Source organism: Schistocerca nitens, chromosome 4, assembly GCF_023898315.1.
Source record: "Schistocerca nitens isolate TAMUIC-IGC-003100 chromosome 4, iqSchNite1.1, whole genome shotgun sequence".
NCBI classification, from domain to species: Eukaryota; Metazoa; Arthropoda; class Insecta; order Orthoptera; family Acrididae; genus Schistocerca; species Schistocerca nitens.
In genome coordinates, this window is record NC_064617.1 from 776961089 (window position 1) to 776982956 (window position 21868).

General features: G+C 40.4%; 2 protein-coding genes across 5 annotated transcripts in view; one reads left to right on the forward strand and one right to left on the reverse strand.

Annotated features, from left to right (window-relative positions):
* Window positions 1-598: 598 nt before the first annotated feature.
* Window positions 599-13271, forward strand: LOC126253132 (methionine adenosyltransferase 2 subunit beta-like). Its single transcript, XM_049954269.1, has 5 exons — window positions 599-1161; window positions 1620-1807; window positions 8065-8217; window positions 11256-11449; window positions 11539-13271. The coding sequence occupies exons 1-5, from the start codon at window positions 1046-1048 to the stop codon at window positions 11806-11808; spliced, it is 921 nt and encodes a 306-aa protein (XP_049810226.1). The 5' UTR covers window positions 599-1045; the 3' UTR covers window positions 11809-13271.
* A 389-nt stretch (window positions 13272-13660) lies between these two features.
* LOC126253131 (translation factor GUF1 homolog, mitochondrial) overlaps window positions 13661-21868 on the reverse strand; it is a 159577-nt gene continuing 151369 nt past the window's right edge. For all 4 annotated transcript variants that reach the window (XM_049954265.1, XM_049954268.1, XM_049954266.1 and 1 more), the window contains one exon: window positions 13661-14176. In XM_049954265.1, coding sequence (XP_049810222.1) covers window positions 14051-14176 — 126 coding nt within the window. In that variant the 3' untranslated portion in view covers window positions 13661-14050. The remainder of the gene's footprint in view (window positions 14177-21868) is intronic.

Genomic DNA, 21868 nt, shown 5'->3' on the forward strand with positions numbered 1-21868 from the left:
ATTTTTTCACGTAACTGTAAATTTTCTGTGGACACAAACGACGGATTCGGGACTTTTTTACACGTCGGTTATACGGGTTCTGATCATGACGGAAAAGTTCAAGAACCAACAATACATCAGAGCCTCGAGGAAAAAGACAGGGATTTTCATCTTTAAGGTGGCAGTGCCTACCTCTGTTTTAGGAATTTATTAACCCTATTTAAAAATGCGGGGCATTTGTCTAGAGTCCAAAATGATTTTAACATGACACTCTCAAAAACCGTATCAACTGTTCACCCACTACTACACCCAGCAATCCAACTAGAAATGGGACGAGAAGCTTTTGAGCAGAGTCAACAGCATTAACAGATTTCTATGTCATCGCAGATGCGCATGCGCAGTAACACCTGTTTTTGAGAGTTTGAAAAAGTAGCTGTCTGCAGCTACTCGAAGGAACGTGTGAACTATTCTTCGACAAAAAAAAAAAAAAAAATGTGCCGGCGAAACATTCAATTACTCCCATCCACTATAAAATGCCTTTCGGAATATGGAAGACCAAAATAAATTTGTTTCTTGAGAATTTTCCTCCACGGTGAACAAATTGTAGCGAATGCAGCAGATAAACCAAGTTAAATGTAAAATTTGTAACTTTTTTTTAGGTGGATATGGAGAAATGGCAGAAAGGAAAAGTGCACCGTATTACTAGTTCGAAAGCTTTTAATGTCACCCAAATCAGTTATTTCACTAGCAGTAAGCTCAGCTGTAATCTTTCCTAAGGAAATTAGAGCAAACGTATAATCTATTCGAATGCAGTATCAGCTATTGGGCCCTGGCTCCGCTATTGGGCAACGTGACGTAGCGTTAATGCGCAGGAAAAACCAATCAGCAATTTCAGCATTTCCAGAGCCGATGTCGCGTGTCTTTCCGAATCACGAGGCTAATTTGTGGTAAATTGACATCTAATCATTGATAGTAGCATTGTTCCCTGACCGAGCTGTTAGGGAGCAATAAGCAACAAGTGGTTGAGAAAACATAGTAACCAACGAAACGTTGAAGACTAGTTGAAATGTCAAAAGAAGTGAAACGTGTATTTCTCACAGGTGCATCTGGATTACTTGGTCGATCAGTTTACCAAAAATTTTCAGAACAGAACTGGACGGTATTTGGTACAGCGTTTTCAAGGTACAAAAGGCTTATTTCCCACGTGAATGCTTATGTGGTCCAATATCAGAAACAGCTGACCCGAAATTAGTAATTAATGGTAGTTGACATGGTCCGTTAATGCAGCAAGTACATCGATGCCCATTTATAAATTAATGTACAAAAAATGTGGCTGTAAGCCAAGAGTTGGCACAGTACTTTTGTCAGAAGCTAATTTACATGTGTCACTGTACCCCTGGTATCGTGTTTTGCTTTAGAAAACACCGCATTCTTTAGTTACATTTTTCAAGTTTCGTAATCTCTGAATTGTTTGTCTTACCTGGGACAGTGAATCATTTATCTCAGTTGCTTCAGGCAACTACTATTTAACAAATGGAAAATTATCTACGGATAAAATGACGTACATAGTTAACATTATATTTGGTCCTTAATATGTAATAACATATTTTACTTACAGCTGTTCACTTTTCTTCTTGTAGAGTTCAGCCACATTTGCACAAAATTGACCTGAGAGACGAGAATGCTGTTGAAACAGTGTTGTCAGAATTCAAACCAAATGTGGTGATTCATACTGCTGCCCAAAGATACCCTGACAAGGTTGATGCTGATCCTGAAGCTGCAGTGGATATCAATGTTCGTGCAACAGAGAGTTTAGCTGCACTTTGTGGTAATTGCATAAGCTACAGCATTTCCTTTAAATGGATATATTTAACAGTTTCACTGCAATGTATGTAATCTTCTGGATTGAAGAATTGACAAATTGCACGAGAAAACAAATTTACTGTGAAACTTCGTATGTTTCAGATTCTCATGAGAAGGATCTAATAAATCTCTATATAGAATTCTAATTACTTTGTTTCATACAATGAATTTTTTTGCAAATATGATGTTATACCATAGAAAATGTAAACAATGTTAGTCTACTCATTTATACTACCTGTAAGTTGGATTATTCTTCTAGCAAAAATAGCAGAACTGCTTTTTCCAGTTCATTATTTTGAGTACATATCTACCACCACCAAAAGCTATTTTCATAGTTAATAATTTCTCTTGTATTTGCTGTAGACTAAATAATTTCAAAATTATAATTGAAAATATCAGTATTGAATGTTTTACAATATTTGTTACTTGGTCAGCTGGTTACTGGGATACAGAAACCTGTCTTCGGACAGCAGTAGCACTAAGCAGAGTTCAGGCATAATGAAATTTCATATACAAGCTCATTATTCCTGGTGTTCCCTTCTGCAAACCATTGCAAACTGCATGTTGAGTGTATTTCCCTTTTACATACAAGGTGTGGAAGAAATGACTAACACTTCATCTGTAATGACCACATAAAATTGCATTCTGTAACCATTTAAAACACATTTGATCTTTTTGTCTTCACACTACAAACCAATCCATTAACTACAGATTTATGTGGTATTTATGCACAATAGATATCTATTATGTCTATAGGTTCCCAATAGTACCATGCTTTTTTGTATTCAATGGGAGATATACTCAGGCAAGCACTTCGCAGTAGTTTGCAGAGTATTTTGTTCTCTGTCAGAGAAGGAAATGTGCCATGGTCTAATCAAACAAACCATAATAGTACTACTTAGTAGTGGTATCATGCACATATTTATAATCTCCTGTAGTTCCCATCTAGGAGCAGAACCTTGCAGGATGTACAATCTATATCCATACTCTGCAAATGACTGTGAAGTCCATGTCAAATGGTACTTCCAATTGTGCCAGTTAGCAGGGCTTCTTCACATTCCATTTGCATATAGAGCATGAGAAGAATGACTGTGTAAATGCCTCTGTGTATGCTGCAGTTAATCTATACTCCAATTAAAATTGCTTTGGATTGACATCTTGGCGAGTCAAGTGGTAAGGACGAACCAGCTTTCATTATCGAGCACCACAGGCTTGCTGTGTTGCCTGTTTTGTAGGTACATGCAGTATTTTGTGAAGTGGCTGGCTACACGCCATCAACACTGCCCCCCCCCCCTCCCTCACTGCAATCTGACAGCTACAAAAAATTTTAATCGGACTATAATCTTTTCCTCACAACCAGTCGCGACTGGTTGCAGTAATTTCAAGCACCCTTTTTTCAGGATAGTTTGTGTCTATCTCCACGTATCTATTATACCATTTTAGTTTATTCAGAATTTCTGTGACACTCTCCCATAGGTCAAACAAACTTATGACCTTTCGTGTTACCCTTCTCTGTATACATTCAGTATCCCCCTTAGTCTTATCTGGCACAGGTCCCGCACACTTGAGCAATATTCTAGGATGGGTCACATAAGTGAATTGTAAGCAGTATCTTTTTTCCCTAGTATCCTGTTTTACTTATGACTGAGCCTATGTGATCATTCTGCGTCGTATCCCTACAAAGAGTTACACTCAGGTATTTGTATGATTTGAGTTCTAACTCACTGATGCTGCAGCCATAGGATAGAATGTCTTTTCATTTTGTGAAGTGCAAAATTTTACATTTCTGAATATTTAAAGAAAGTTGCCAATCTCTGTCACTATAAAATCTTATCAAGATATGACTCAGTGTTTGTGTAGCTTTTTTCATACAGTACTTCATTGCAGATAACTGCATTATCTGTTAAAAGTTTGAGTTTAATGTTAATATTGTCTGCAAGGTCATTAATATACAACATGAACAGCAAAGGAGGCAATACAGTTCCCTGAGATAGAACCAAAGTTACATCTGTCAGTGACACCCTGTCGAAGATAATGCACTGTGTCCTCCCTACCAAGAACTCCTCAGAACAGTCACTAATTTCACTTGTTACCCCATATGATGATACTTTTAATAATAAGTGTAAATGTGGTTCTGAATCAAATGCTTTTCAGAAATGGAGGAATAGTGCATCTACCTGACTGCCTTGACCTGAGTGTCTATTAGTTCATATTTTTCAGCATTTTTGTGACAAATTCCTTTTAGGGAAACTAACTTGCGAGCTTTCATACTTCCCATCTTTGTTCAATCTCTCCCATCAATACTATTGGGTATTGGTTCCACACAATTGAGCAATACTGTAGGATGGGTCACACAAATGTTTTTTAACCAAACTTTGTAGACAGCTTGCATTTTCCCAATATCCTACCAATGAATCAGTCCACAATTTGTGTTACCTATAACCGAGCCTATGTGATCATTCCCCCTTTTTTTGCACCCTACATCCTCAATTATTTGCTGAATATATTTCAATCTTTGTCTTCCCCTATAGTTTTTGCACTTTTTAGTTCTCTCTAGTATCGTGGAGGTTATTCCCCGAAGTCCTAAGACATCTTCTATCATCCCCCCTCTTCTTCTTGCCAATGTTTTCCCATATTCCTCTTTCTTCACCGATTCTGCGTAGAACCTCCTCATTCCTTGTCTTAACAGTCCACCTAATAGACTTCTCTTGACCAGGAATGCCCTAGTCTGGTTTTTATGTCATCTTTGTTTCGTCCATCATGGGTTATTTTGCTCCCCAGGTAACAGCATTCCTTAACTTTGTGATTACCAATTTTGATTTTAAGTTCCTCACTATTCTCATTTCTGCTACTTCGGTTTCCTTTCAGCCCATATTCTGTACTCATTAAATTCATTCCATTCAACAGATCCTGTAACTCTTCTTCACTTTCAGCGAGGATAGCAATGTCATAAGCAAATCTTATCATTGATATCCTTTTACCCTTGAGCCTTTCTATTATTTCTGTCACTGTTTCTTCAATATATAGATTGAACAGTAGGGGTGACAAGCTGCAGGCCTGTCTTTACTCTTTTTAATCTGAACACTTCGTTTTTGGTCATCCAATCTTATGATTTCTTCTTGGTTCATGTATTTACTGTATACTACCTCTCTTTCCCTATAGTTTACTTCTGTTTTTCTCAGAATGTTTCCATTATCACATGCAGTGTTAGAATTGCCTCTCTCATGCCTTTAACTTTTCTAAAGTGAAACTGATAATTGTCTACCAAATCCTCAATTTTATTTTCCATTCTTCACATCCTCTCAAATTGTTAAGCCCAGCTACAGGTATTTACACAAGTTAACTGAAAGCAAATGTGACTGATGGCCATCAAAGGATAGCATGTTTCTGTGTTTTTTGAAATGCATAATTTTACATTGTTGAACATTTAAAGCAAATTGAAAATACTTCCCCCACTTTGAAATCTTGTCAAGATCTGATGGGAAATTTGGGCATATTTTTCCAGTAGTAGGCCTATTTTATGTGCAAAAACTCTTAAGTTACTATTATCTACCAGATCATTGACATAAAACATGAACAGCAAGAGTTCCAGTACACTTGTCTCAGGCATACATAAAGTTAGTTCTTCACTTTTTGTTGGATGTGAGGTCCGCCAGTTATGCAAAACACCATTCTTCTCAGCACCCAAACATGTTTCGGCACCACTGTGCCATCATCAGTGGGTTTTTGTTTTTATTTATTCTGCAATGTGAACATTTTTGTTAAATGATTATAAAATTATGTGCATTTTTAGTTCAAACAACAGATTGTTTCTTTTTGTAAATACCTTTACATTTGGTGTGCATGAATTTTCTGGATCACTTGTGTGTTAATTACTACGGGTAGCTTGTCATCTGTAACCAAACGATGTTGATGAGATGTTTTTTTTTTTCTTTTTGCTGGGAGTTAACCTATCTTCTAGAATGTAATTCAGTTTTTCACAAAAAACTGAATTACATTCTAGAAGATGGATTAACTCCCGGCAAAAAAATAAAAACGAAAACCCACTGATGGTGGCGCAATGGTGCTGAAACATGTTTGGGTACTGAGAGAAATGGTGTTTTGCATAGCTGGCGGACCGCACATCCAACAATTTTAACTGCAAACACGGCCAATACAAGGAGCTGCAAATCATAATGATGGACCTTCACTTTTTGATAACTTGCTGCATCCCCCCTACCAACATATCCTCAATTTAGTCACAAATTTTATTTGGTACCCCCATTTGTTCAAAGTTTTCTTAATAAGTATTAGTGTGGTAGAGAGTCAAAAGTTTTTCAGAAATCAAGAAATACTCCGTCCATTCAAAGGCCTTGATCCACAGATATTGAGAAGTTGTGTGTGAAGAGGTAGAGTTGGGGTTCATATGATAATTGTTTTAATGTTGATATGGAGGAGATGTACCTCATTATGTTTGAGCTCAGGAAATGCTCTAAGATTCTACAACAGATGGATGCCATTGAAGACAATAGTTTTATGGATCACTTTTGCTACCATTTTTGTATATGAATATGTCTTGTCTTCTTTCCAATTGGTGGTCACACTTTTTGGTTTAATTACTATAGATAGTACATTATGTTTCAGAAAGGGGCTAACTTAGCTGCATATTCTGTCTAGAATTTTCAAGGATTACATTAGACTCTGGATCTTTGTCCAGTTTTTGTAATTTCAAATGTTTCTCGACTCCATTTTTTTAGGATGGCTTCGCTGTGCCTCTCTTGAGGATATTTTTTCATTATGTTGATGTTTTAAGAGTCATACCATAAAGGTATATACAGTGCCTTTCTAATTTCAAAATATTTGTGTTGACACCTTCTATTTATACCACTCAACATTATAGCGATGCAAAAAATAAACTGGGAAAGTATGGTTGTATCTGCTTTTGTAAAGAAAGATATCAAAATGGAATTCAGCATTTCTGCTTTTTCTTTGCTACTTTCAATTCCAGCTTGTGTGTCATTCCGGATGGTCTGGAAGTAACCTTAGTGCCATTGTCCGCCTTTACATATAACCAGAATTCCTTTGCAATATGTTACAGATCTTTCAAAAAGCAGCTGCTATGGTAGTCACTGAAGCTTCACACATTGCTTTTTTGACAGCCAAACACTCCTTATTCGGCGGTACATTCTACTTTCATCTATAACCCTATCCCTTGGTTTACTCCTATTGTGCAGTAATTAACGGGTCTTTAGACATTTCTTTACAGAGACTGTGTACCATGGAGGGTCCCTCCCATCAAGAACAGATCTAATAGGTCAGCCTACTTATTTATGAGTGCTTGTGCCTTGTAATGTGACTGCAAATCCATTTCAGCTGAACCTGATTTTTATTATCTGTGACAAAAATGACCTTTTGATGCACATTTGAATGGTATGTAATAAACACACACTTTCCTCACTAAACTGAACTGAATAAGTGGCTACTGGTATAACATGGCAGCAGGAGTGCATTACACAAAAGGTGCATTACTTTCTGCATAGTCCGCAGCTCATGGTCGTGCGGTAGCGTTCTCGCTTCCCGCGCCCGGGTTCGATTCCCGGCGGGGTCAGGGATTTTCTCTGCCTCGTGATGACTGGGTGTTGTGTGATGTCCTTAGGTTAGTTAGGTTTAAGTAGTTCTAAGTTCTAGGGGACTGATGACCATAGATGTTAAGTCCCATAGTGCTCAGAGCCATTTGAACCATTTTTTTGAACTTTCTGCATAACCTTTGAATAATATTAAGAGTCCAACAGTCCAGATGTTTTTAAATTGTATTTACTATTTCTTGTATTTCGACACAGAAGTGGAATTTCTGCTTGTGATTTTTATTCTTAATAATTAATTTACAGCCTTTCAAAGTGAAGCTCATGCATGGTGATAAAGAGGGTAATATTATGCTGTGTTGTGCTGCAGATGGAAACAACAAGAGCTTCTCATTTAATCAGTGTACATATGAAAACTGGAAATTAACCTTTACAGCCCCTAGTATAAGAAAGGTGGCAAGACACCTAAGCATGCAGTACCTGAAATAGTTTCAAAATGTGACATCCATTTTCCATACACATTACTTACTCTGGTTATAATTCTACATGATGTGTTTAATGCAGTGTTAAATGCTGGCAGTTTTTGATTATATGTATAAAACTGTTTATATTCTCTTTGTCAGAAATGAAGGTTACATTTGCATGTCTTAATTTTTTCCAGCCAAAGAAAGAGTGCCTCTTATTTACATCAGCACAGATTATGTATTTGATGGTAAAAATCCTCCCTATTCAGAAGAAAGTGTCCCCAGCCCTCTAAATCTTTATGGGAAAACAAAACTTCAGGGAGAGGAAGCTTGCATGGCAGCTTCATCAGGTAGATATTCTTGAAAAGTTTTAGTTTTATAGACACAAATATGAGCAAATTCAGTTTATATAAAATGGTAAGCAATACCGAGACAAGCAGCATTAAACAGGTGCATGTACAACACACGAATACCTGAGACATGGAAAGTCAAGAACTGTATTTTATGTTGAGTTAAATATGTAAAGAATATAAAGAAAAGGAGTTTACTTTGCCTGTAAATCAATATTTCAAAAGAATTGCTTTCCATTGACAGATAGTGCCTATTTTTAAGTTAGGGGTAAGCATAAGGTTTTGTTCCATACCAACTGCCTTTTTACAGTCATACTGAAGGTGTTTTGTTCTGTAAGTTATTTGACAATAATTAAAATGACTTTTCACACGTAGCCAAGCAAAATAATAATATACTTCAGTGACTAAGTGTCAGACCATAAATCCAAAGGTCAGTTCTAGGATTTTTTTCTACCACTGTCATTACTCTCACCTCTGCAAGGATTGCTAATGTGAAAAAAAGCCAAATTGTGCCACAATTTGAAATGCACATTAAACTGTATGTCCTCATATAATGGAGTAACTCGGTTCAAAGGTTGGATTGTGGCAAAAGCACAGTACCTCCAATAGGATATGCCAAGTAAAACAATGTAGTTTCCACACAAGTCTTTGGACTGAGAACAGCTTGACCCTTTTTTACTGCATTATTTTTTATGATTGCTGTCATTGACGTTCCTCTAAAGGTGTGTGCCCACTAGTGAGTAAATTTGTGCAAGTTGGTTGAAGAAAGTACTCCTTCAAGTTCTTGAACGTACTAACACTTCTGCAAGTTTTGTCAACTTGCAGGAGTAGCTTCAACAATTTACTGGAAACAGTTCTTGTATTTTGCTGTAAGTACTTACCAGTTGCTGGAAGTTTTTCTCAGACTTGCAGAAGTTTTGTTGTTCAGTATGGATATGAAAATTTCAGTGTTGAAGTGGAGAATGGCAAAAGATGGGTCCAAACAAATGTACCATGGGAACCTCTAAACATACACTATGTGATCAAAAGTATCCGGACACCCCCACAAACATATGTCTTTTATGTTAGGTGCATTGTGTGCTGCCACGTGCCGCCAGGTACTCCATATCAGCAATCTCAGTAGTCATTAGACATCGTGAGAGAGCAGAATATGGCACTCCGCGGAACTCACGGACTTCGAACGTGATCAGGTGATTGGATGTAACTTGTGTCATACATCTGTATGTGAGATTTCCATACTCCTAAACTTCCCTAAGTCCACTGTTTCTGATGTGATAGTGAAGTGAAAACGTGAAGGGATACATACAGCAAAAGTGTACAGGCCTACCTCATCTGTTGAAGAGGGTTGTAATGTGTAATAGGCAGACATCTATCTAGACCATCACACAGGAATTCCAAACCGGATCAGGATCCACTGCAAGTACTATGACAGTTAGGCGGGAGGTGAGAAAACTTGGATTTCATGGTCAAGCTGCTGCTCATAAGCCACACATCACGCTGGTAAATGTCAAATGATGCCTCGCTTCCTGTAACTTTGGACGACTGAACAGTGGAAAAACATTGTGTGGAGTGATGAATCACGGTACATAATGTAGCAATCCGACAGCAGGGTATGGGTGTGGCAAATGCTCGGTGAACGTCATCTGCCAGTGTGTGAAGTGCCAACAGTAAAATTCGGAGGCGGTGGTGTTATGGTGTGGTTGTGTTTTTCATTGAGAGGGCTTGCACCCCTTGTTGTTTTGCATGGCACTATCAGAGTGCAGGCCTACATTGATGTTTCAAGCACCTTCTTGCTTCCCACTGTTGAAGAGCAATTCGGGGATGGCGATTGCATCTTTCAACACAATCGAGCACCTGTTCATAATGCACAGCCTGTGGCGGAGAGGTTACACGACAATAACATTCCTGTAATGACTGACCTGCACAGAGTCCTGACCTAAATGCTATAGAACACCTTTGGGATGTTTTGGAACGCCGACTTCATGCCAGGCCTCACCGACCGACATCGATACTTCTCCTCAGTGCAGCACTCAGTGAAGAATGGGCTACCATTCGCCAAGAAACCTTCCAGCACCTGACTGAACATATGGATTACTGAAGGAGGGTGCCACGAACTTGTAAGTCATCCGGAAACTTTTGATCACATAGTGTATGTAATTGTCCACCGCAGCCAAGGCAGTGCAGAATGAATTTAATGATTATTTTGTATCACCAGAAGGGAAAGTTGAATGGTGGCACAGACGTTATTTTAGCTGATTTTTTTAAATGTTAGCAGAAACATTAATTCATTACATTTGTCATAAATGTGATAAATACTGTTTGTAAACATCAAAGAGTAATTACAGAGTTATCTCTTAACGATATAGCTTGCCACATTTTTGCATCCTTTTTCAAATATTTGATTGTTCATTAGAAAAGAGATGTTCGAGACTAGGATATGACACTTGAAAGTTTTTAATCTGAGCGAAGTCCTCTGATTTTATTTCACTCAATAATGCTTCTTGATAACTTGAATATGTACGCCTGTGTATCCATTTCTTCATCTAAACATTTCTTTTTTCTTGACTTTGTTTTTTGTGATGATTTTTCTTCAGTAAAAATAATAATAATAATAATAATAATTCAACAATGGTGGCAGCTGCTCTGTTTCTAACTAAGACACAGTAAACTTCCATTTGTGTTTCTCTTGGCACAACTCTGTTGGAAACACTTCTGCAAGTACTTGCAGAAGTAAACTCAGACAAGCTTTTGTTCTAATGTAAACATCTCAACAGCAAGTGCTTGCAGAAGTTAATTGCAAGTAGACGCATACTGTACTACCTATTTCCAGATTTCTGTTTTCACAATCAGGTACCACAAATAGTAGTTAAAAATCTCAAAACACGGCATACAGTGTATTTGAACCATTATGACTGGTTGCTAATCTCAGTTGCATTTCATACTCTGTAGAAAGAACAGTTCACTGTAATTAAGATGCTTAATAGTACTCAAAGGGACCAAGCATATTTGTCAACTTATTATTTTTTTTTTAATACTAGGGAACATTGTTTTACGTATCCCAGTCCTTTATGGCCATGTAATGCATCTGGCAGAGAGTGCAGTAACAGTTCTTCTAGAAGCACTGCTAAATACTTCTAAAGAAAGGCAGGTGTCGGATTACGAGCGTCGCCGACCATCTCATGTAGACGATATTGCTGAAATCTGCCTGGGACTCGCTGATAGGAAACTGAAGGTAATGCCCATTTCAATGAATTTGCCTTTGGTAACTATTATTACAAGAGTGTTAGAGTATGAATTATATATTTCTAACTTTAATTGCAGGGTGAATCAATTCATGGAATATATCACTGGTGTGGCAAAGAGATATTTACAAAGTATAAAATGCTGCAAGAGATGGCAGATATTTTCCATTTGTCCAGTTCACACATTTCCCCTGCTCCTGCACCTCTTCTCAGCTCCTCTGCCACTCGACCGTATGACACAACACTAAACACTAGTAGACTTATGGAACTCAATATTCAGTGTCACACGCCTTTTAGGCAGGGCATAAAAGCAGCTCTTGAACCTTGGATAACACAAAACCAAAGTTAAGTGAAATTAGAATTGTACATATAAAATTATAGTTACATATAGTTTGTCTGAGTATTAAAAAGGTAAACAAAAGAAAATACTCAATATATCGTGTGTGTGTGTGTGTGTGTGTGTGTGTGTGTGAGAGAGAGAGAGAGAGAGAGAGAGAGAGAGAGAGAGAGAGAAAGGGGGGGGGGGGCTTGGTAAAACAAAGGCTGTATTTTGAGCACTGTATTAATAAAATAAAATTTACTTTTCAGAGAGAATAAAAAGAGAAAAAGAAGCCCGTTGTTACTCTGTCACCCAAACACAAACTTCCTATTCAGCCATCAACTATCTTGTTAAATGCATTTTGGAGCCAGTAATAAAAAATAAACTTCATTCCTCATCTGTACTGTAAATGGAGCAGGAAACTACACAATAATAAAAAGCATTTATTTGTATAACATAGTCTGTTAATTCTGTCTCTAGATATTCAGGGCATAGGAAAAATGTGAACAGTGGGAGTAATGGGATGGTTGTGATTGACGGTCAGCAATGCAGGTAATGCACAGACCTAACAGAGTTTCAAAGACGGCAGATTGTTGGTCCTGATAAGTTGGAGCATTAGTACCCAAGACAGCCAAATTATTGAATGTTTCAAGAGCAACTGTTTCAACAGTCATGACAGCCTACACAAAACAAGAAAAGACATTATCATGTAAACGTAATAGTGAGTGCAAATCAAAACTAAATGGCAGAGATCATCATAAACTAACACGAATTGTGTCAAAACAACATGAAATGACGGCAGCTTAAGTGACTGACGAGCTCAACAGCCATCTTTGAGATACCGTATCTATGACACTGTCTGCCAAGAACTCCATAGAGCGAATATTCACGGACGAGCTGCTATACCAAAACCATAAGTGATGACAACTAACACTGAGAAGTGTAAAACATGGTATCAGGAGCATAAATCCTGGATGGCTGATCAGTGCAAACACGTCTTCTTGATTCCAACGGTTAAGCATGGAGGAGGAAGTGTGATTGTGTGGGTAGCCATATCACTGTAATCTGCTGGTCGCATCAATACTCTCAAAGGCCTGTCACAGCAAACAATTATGTGAACATTTTAGTTGATCAAGTGCATCCAATGATTCAAATGTTATTTCCCAACAATGCACCCATTCACACAGCCAGGACAGTACAATCATGGTATGAGGAGCATGCAACTGAACTGCAGCATCTTCCATGGCCAGCACAGTCCTTGGACTTGAACATTATTGAACGTTGCGGGGAAGTATTGGAGTGCAGACTCCAGAGCATATTTCTGCCTCCCTCATCACTACAGGAGTTAGAAGAGATTCTGATCAAAGACTGGCATAACATTCCTCTGGAGACTATAAATCATTATCTGCCAGTATTCCAAGAAGAATCACAGCTGTATTACGGGCAAATGAGGGTCCAGCCCCTTATTAATAAACCATTCCCAAGTAAGTAAATGTGTTTACATTATTTTGCTTATCCCTTGTATACCTCCTTCCCATTCTGGGTACTTATATAATAATTAAAGAAGAGAAGCTATTGAAGATAACCACAGGAGCCTAAGCTGCCTAATGTGCTAACACTTGGATATTTAGTTTGGTTTTATTGCCTCTTGCTTCTTCATTATAAGGGTTATCTCATTAAGTGCAACTGAGGATAGCTGCACTACCTTCCTGGAAAACTGTACATAATTTGTGAGTAGATTTCAATCTTAAATTTCTTCTCAGCTTCTAAACTAGATCCATCTATGTATTAGATGTACATCAGTGTCACTGATATGAAGAATAATGTAGATGGCTTACTTTTTTACTTTTGTGAAAATTAACAAGACATGTTTCAAGTCATGTAAAAGTTTGAAACTAAACCAATATAATTTCGAGGAAGCATAGTAGAGGAATACTTCCCCTATCTTACAAATGTTCTCATACATCTGGAATTCAGATTTTAACATACCACACAGATGAATGAGTGAGCCTTTGCTAAAATGTGTGAACAGGATACTTGCAAAGCCTTTATATTGGTCCTTTTAATACAATATTAATTTCAGAATGACAGAAATGCCAATAAGTTCCCAGCTTACTCCTATGATACAAAAATGTGTGTTCAACATACAAAATTTCAAGTCTTCATTCTTTGTTATTTATCAGTCGAAATTTTGCACAAAAAGGAAGTTTAAAGACAAGTGAAAATGAAAGCAATAATACCGTAGTTATAACAATAGTAAATAACCTTTAATTTAACGCTTGAGAACATCAATGAATGTTTCTCGAGGAAGACCAATATTAGCAACCATTTTCATTTTCTTCTTGCCTTCGGCTTGTCTTCTCAGTAACTTCATTCTTCTAGTGACATCACCACCATACTGCAAAAAATACCATCAGTTGATCAAAAATTAATTTTATTTTTGAGATTATACAGAAGTCTATTTCATTGCTCTGTTAATATAATAGAGGGAAACATTCCACGTGGGAAAAATATATCTAAAAACAAAGATGATGTGACTTACCAAACGAAAGTGCTGGCAGGTCGATAGACACACAAACAAACACATACACACAAAATTCAAGCTTTCGCAACAAACTGCTGCCTCATCAGGAAAGAGGGAAGGAGAGGGAAAGACGAAAGGATGTGGGTTTTAAGGGAGAGGGTAAAGAGTCATTCCAATCCCGGGAGCGGAAAGACCTACCTTAGGGGGAAAAAAGGACGGGTATACACTCGCACACACACACACACATATCCATCCACACATATACAGACACAAGCAGACATATTTAAAGACAAAGAGTTTGGGCAGAGATGTCAGTCGAGGCGGAAGTGCAGAGGCAAAGATGATGTTGAATGACAGGTGAGGTATGAGTGGCGGCAACTTGAAATTAGCGGAGATTGAGGCCTGGTGGGTAACGGGAAGAGAGGATATATTGAAGAGGAAGTTCCCATCTCCGGAGTTTGGATAGGTTGGTGTTGGTGGGAAGTATCCAGATAACCCGGATGGTGTAACACTGTGCCAAGATGTGCTGGCCGTGCACCAAGGCATGTTTAGCCACAGGGTGATCCTCATTACCAACAAACACTGTCTGCCTGTGTCCATTCATGCGAATGGACAGTTTGTTGCTGGTCATTCCCACATAGAATGCATCACAGTGTAGGCAGGTCAGTTGGTAAATCACGTGGGTGCTTTCACACGTGGCTCTGCCTTTGATCGTGTACACCTTCCGGGTTACAGGACTGGAGTAGGTGGTGGTGGGAGGGTGCATGGGACAGGTTTTACACCGGGGGCGGTTACAAGGATAGGAGCCAGAGGGTAGGGAAGGTGGTTTGGGGATTCCATAGGGATGAACTAACAGGTTACGAAGGTTAGGTGGACGGCGGAAAGACACTCTTGGTGGAGTGGGGAGGATTTCATGAAGGATGGATCTCATTTCAGGGCAGGATTTGAGGAAGTCGTATCCCTGCTGGAGAGCCACATTCAGAGTCTGGTCCAGTCCCGGAAAGTATCCTGTCACAAGTGGGGCACTTTTGTGGTTCTTCTGTGGGAGGTTCTGGGTTTGAGGGGATGAGGAAGTGGCTCTGGTTATTTGCTTCTGTACCAGGTCGGGAGGGTAGTTACGGGATGCGAAAGCTGTTGTTAGGTTGTTGGTGTAATGGTTCAGGGATTCCGGACTGGAGCAGATTCGTTTGCCACGAAGACCTAGGCTGTAGGGAAGGGACCGTTTGATGTGGAATGGGTGGCACCTGTCATAATGGAGGTACTGTTGCTTGTTGGTGGGTTTGATGTGGACGGACGTGTGAAGCTGGCCATTGGACAGATGGAGGTCAACGTCAAGGAAAGTGGCGTGGGATTTGGAGTAGGACCAGGTGAATCTGATGGAACCAAAGGAGTTGAGGTTGGAGAGGAAATTCTGGAGTTCTTCTTCACTGTGAGTCCAGATCATGAAGATGTCATCAATAAATCTGTACCAAACTTTGGGTTGGCAGGCCTGGGTAACCAAGAAGGCTTCCTCTAGGCGACCCATGAATAGGTTGGCGTACGAGGCCAGATCACGGATAGCCTGGGCTTCAGCAGTGGTGATGTTGGGAGTAGGATTAAGGTTTTTTAAGAAGGATTGAGATGCAAGGCTGGAAGTCAGAAATTCCTGGAAGGTTTGGAGAGGGTGATTTTAAGGAGGAGGAGGTGGGTCCCGCTGCGACGGAGGACAGAACTGTTCCAGGCAGGGTTCAATTTGATCCTACTCCTAATGATCCAACTCCCCAGGACACTATCCAAATTGAACCCTGCCTGGAACAGTTCCGTGCTCCGTCGCAGCGGGACCCACCTCCTCTTCCTCAAAATCACCCTCTCCAAACCTTCCAGGAATTTCTGACTTCCAGCCTTGCATCTCAATCCTTCTTAAAAAACCTTAATCCTACTCCCAACATCACCACTGCTGAAGCCCAGGCTATCCGTGATCTGAAGGCTGACCGATCCATCGTCATTCTTCCGGCGGACAAGGGTTCCACGAGCGTGGTACTTGATCGTCGGGAGTATGTGGCTGAGGGACTGCGTCAGCTTTCAGACAACACCACATACAAAGTTTGCCAAGGTAATCCCTTTCCCGATGTCCAGGCTGAGCTTCAAGGAATCCTCAGAACCTTAGGCCCCCTGCAAAACCTTTCACCTGACTCCATCAACCTCCTGACCCCACCGACACCCCGCACCCCTACCTTCTTCCTAAAATTCACAAACCCAATCATCCCGGCCACCCCACTGTAGCTGGTTACCAAGCCCCCACAGAACGTATCTCTGCCTCGTAGATCAACACCTTCAACCCATTACATGCAGTCTGCCATCCTTCATCAAAGACACCAACCACTTTCTCGAACGCCTGGAATCCTTACCCAATCTGTTACCCCCGGAAACCATCCTTGTAACCATTGATGCCACTTCCTTATATACAAATATTCTGCACGTCCAGGGCCTCGCTGCAATGGAGCACTTCCTTTCACGCAGATCACCTGCCACCCTACCTAAAACCTCTTTCCTCATTACCCAGCCAGCTTCATCCGGACCCACAACTTATTCCCTTTTGAAGGCCAGACATACCAACAATTAAAGGGAACAGCCATGGGTACCAGGATGGCCCTCTCTTACGCCAACCTATTCATGGGCCGCCTAGAGGAAGCCTTCTTGGTTACCCAGGCCTGCCAACCCAAAGTTTGGTACAGATTTATTGATGACATCTTCATGATCTGGACTCACAGTGAAGAAGAACTCCAGAATTTCCTCTCCAACCTCAACTCCTTTGGTTCCATCAGATTAACCTGGTCCTACTCCAAATCCCACGCCACTTTCCTTGACGTTGACCTCCATCTGTCCAATGGCCAGCTTCACACGTCTGTCCACATCAAACCCACCAACAAGCAACAGTACCTCCATTATGACAGGTGCCACCCATTCCACATCAAACGGTCCCTTCCCTACAGCCTAGGTCTTTGTGGCAAACGAATCTGCTCCAGTCCAGAATCCCTGAACCATTACACCAACAACCTGACAACAGCTTTCGCATCCCGTAACTACCCTCCCGACCTGGTACAGAAGCAAATAACCAGAGCCACTTCCTCATCCCCTCAAACCCAGAACCTCCCACAGAAGAACCACAAAAGTGCCCCACTTGTGACAGGATACTTTCCGGGACTGGACCAGACTCTGAATGTGGCTCTCCAGCAGGGATACGACTTCCTCAAATCCTGCCCTGAAATGAGATCCATCCTTCATGAAATCCTCCCCACTCCACCAAGAGTGTCTTTCCGCCGTCCACCTAACCTTCGTAACCTGTTAGTTCATCCATATGAAATCCCCAAACCACCTTCCCTACCCTCTGGCTCCTTTCCTTGTAACCGCCCCCGGTGTAAAACCTGTCCCATGCACCCTCCCACCACCACCTACTCCAGTCCTGTAACCCGGAAGGTGTACACGATCAAAGGCAGAGCCACGTGTGAAAGCACCCACGTGATTTACCAACTGACCTGCCTACACTGTGATGCATTCTATGTGGGAATGACCAGCAACAAACTGTGCATTCGCATGAATGGACACAGGCAGACAGTGTTTGTTGGTAATGAGGATCACCCTGTGGCTAAACATGCCTTGGTGCACGGCCAGCACATCTTGGCACAGTGTTACACCGTCCGGGTTATCTGGATACTTCCCACCAACACCAACCTATCCGAACACCGGAGATGGGAACTTGCTCTTCAATATCTCCTCTCTTCTCGTTATCTGCCAGGCCTCAATCTCCGCTAATTTCAAGTTGCTGCCACTCATACCTCACCTGTCATTCAACAACATCTTTGCCTCTGCACTTATGCCTCGATTGACATCTCTGCCCAAACTCTTTTGTCTTTAAATATGTCTGCTTGTGTCTGTATATGTGTGGATGGATATGTGTGTGTGTGCGAGTGTATACCCGTCCTTTCTTCCCCCTAAGGTAGGTCTTTCCGCTCCTGGGATTGGAATGACTCCTTACCCTCTCCCTTAAAACCCACATCCTTTCGTCTTTCCCTCTCCTTCCCTCTTTCCTGATGAGGCAACAGTTTGTTGCGAAAGCTTGAATTTTGTGTGTATGTTTGTGTTTGTTTGTGTGTCTATCGACCTGCCAGCGCTTTCATTGCTCTGTTAGTTATTTTAGTTTTCCTTGGGGGTCTGTAACAGTGTGCTGTGGAATAAGTTGCAAAAGAACAGAGAACCACATTTATTGAATTTTTTTAATGTGATAGAGAACTTGCTAATGTCTCTTCGACATCAATTCAAGGTCTCTAACTAAGTGAGGTTAGGACACCGGACTTAGCATTTTGGAGTGGGATTCAGATATCCATCTGGACATTAAAATTTTTGTTTCTCTTTGTTCCCATAAACTGATTAAGGCTAATGTGAGACTGCTTCACTTAAAAAGTACACTGTCACTTTCCTTCCCCCATCTTTGCTTGTGCTCGGTCTAATGGATTCATTAATGATGGGATTTAAAACCATAATTTTCCTTCCATTCTTTTCACTATGATTCATATAAAATCAAAGACATTTATCTCTAACGGTAAAGATAGTTGTTGTTGTTGTGGTCTTCAGTCCTGAGACTGGTTAGATGAAGCTCTCCATGCTACTCTATCTTGTGCAACCTTCTTCATCTCCCAGTACCTACTGCAGCCTACATCCTTCTGAATCTGCTTAGCGTATTCATTTCTTGGTCTCCCACTACAATTTTTACCCTCCACGCTGCCATCCAATACTAAATTGGTGATCCCTTGATGCCTTAGAACATGTCCTACCAACCGATCCCTTCTTCTAGTCAAGTTGTGCCACAAACTCCTCTTCTCCCCAATTCTATTCAATACCACCTCATTAGCCATGTGATCTACTCATCTAATCTTCAGCATTCTTCTGTAGCACCACATTTCGAAAGCTTCTATTCTCTTCTTGTCCAAACTATTTATCGTCCATGTTTCACTTCCATACGTGGCTACACTCCATACAAATACTTTCAGAAACAACTTCCTGACACTTAAATCTATAAGCGATGTTAACAAATTTCTCTTCTTCAGAAACGCTTTCCTTGGCATTGCCAGTCTACATTTTATATCCTCTCCACTTCGACCATCATCAGGTATTTTGCTTCCCAAATAGAAATACTCCTTTACTACTTTAAGTGTCTCATTTCCTAATCTAATCCCCTCAGCATCACCTGATTTAATTCGACTACATTCCATTATCCTCATTTTGCTTTTGTTGATGTTCATCTTATACCCTCCTTTCAAGACACTGTCCATTCCGTTCAACTGCTCTTCCATGTCCTTTGCTGTCTCTGACAGAATTACAATGTCATCGGCGAACCTCAAAGTCTTTATTTCTTCTCCATGGATTTTAATACCTACTCCGAACTTTTCTTTTGTTTCCTTTACTGCTTGCTCAATATACAGACTGAATAGTATCGGGGAGAGGCTACAACCCTGTCTCACTCCCTTTCCAACCACTGCTTCCCTTTCATGCCCCTTGACTCTTTATAACTGCCATCTGCTTTCTGTACAAATTGTAAATAGCTTTTCGCTCCCCGTATTTTATATCTGCCACCTTTAGAATTTGAAAGAGAGTATTCCAGTTAACATTGTCAAAAGCGACACCTATTCTGTTTGTTTTGATCTAGAGGAAAACATCTGTCTGATGTAGTGCCAGTTTTGCTGTGATTGGTGATGATCACAACATATAGGGCCATTTCTTCCTGGGGTCCAAGTGACCTGTCCTCTTTAACCTAACTTGATGTATTCCTTTTCCATCCTTGAGGAAGGAACTAATAGTTCTGACAGTTAGGACAGTTTTCCATGTATGGGCAGTACTAAAAATTTTGCCTCTTGCAGGTAAGTACTGACCAGCAATTCTGTATCATAATTTTCAAATATGAACTTTCACACAGAAAAGTGTCCAGTAAACCACTAGTAATAATAAAAATACTGAAAACTTCAAAAATTTTCTTGAAAATTATGAACCATCGATGAAGGGCTACAGGCAAATTTTATATTCCTAGATTTTCAGAAAGCATTTGACATGATGCCCCCACTTAAGTATGTTAGTGAAGATCCACGCATAAGGAACAGGTTCCCAGATGTGCAAGTGGCTCAAAGACTTCTTAATTAACAGAATTCAGTATGTTGTCCTTGATGGTGAGTTTTCATCAGAGGCAAAGGTAGCCAGGAGTGACTGAGAGAGGTGTGATAATTGCTCTTGTTCTTCATATGCACAAGTGACCTGGCGAATAGGGGGAGCAGCAACCTGCAACTGTTTGCCGATGATGCTGCAGTATATGGGAAAGTATCAGTGTTGAGTGACTGTAGAATAATACAGGATGAATTAAACAGAATTTTTATTTGGTCTGATGGATGGCAGCTAGCTCTAAATGTAGAAAAGTTAATGCATATTAGGAAAAATAAAATAAAATAAATGCTGCAATGTTCAGATGCTGTCACAGTCACGTCCGTTAAATATCTAGGTGTAACACTACAAAGCAATATGAAATGTGGTAGTGTGGCTGGAGAATGGTTGCCTTCAGTATATTGCAAGAATTTTGGGAGACAACAGACACAACACTAGTATAACAGCAGCACTAGTTCCACCCATTCTTGAGTACTACTCACTTGTTTGGAATTCCCATGAGGTTGGATTAAAGGAACATATCAAAATTTTAGAGGTGTGCTGCTAGATTTGTTGCCATTAGCTTCACTCAACATGCAAGTTTTATGAGAATGCTTTGTGAACTCGAGTGGGAATCCTTGGAGGGATAGTTATGTTTCTTTCATGAAACACTACTGAGAAAATTTAGGGAACTAGCGTGAGAAAGTGACTACAGAACATTTCTACTGCTGTCAACACACATTTTGTGTAAGGACCATGTTGTAACCTGTTGTGACCGCGACCATTCCAGTCACAGAGTGGCCAAGAAAGCATTAGCGGGATCAAACGGAGAGCGGCCTGCGAACAAACAAACAAATGGAAAGGACGGACACGAAACGACGACGGACAATGGAGAGAGACCTTATGATGACAACATGCAAGAAGCAACGGAGTGACAGAGACAACCAAACGAATCCAAGACGTCCACTAATAATGAAAACAAAGAATGATAAACACGCTGTCTGTCGTCGAGGCGATGTGTCGAGACTCGCGCAACGATTAGACTTGCTGGCTGAGCGAGAGGCAGGCACTTAAATACTCTATCGGGGGTGAGCTATTGGCCGTTGGAACCACGTGTTCCACTGTGGCGCCCTCGCACTAAATGCGGGCCAGGACACACGCACAACCACAGCTTACAGCGCGATGGTGCAGAGACCTCTAGGAGTCTTCGACGTCCATGACGTCTGGCGGAGATTCAAATTCCGTGGTGCGCGGTACCAGAGACTATGAAAATAAGATAACGGAAATTAAGGCCCATATAGAAGAGGCATATAGAAAGTTATGAGTGGAACAGAAAAGGAAATGACTAGTAGTGATTCAAGATTCAATCTGCCATGCACCATATGATGGATTGCACAGTAC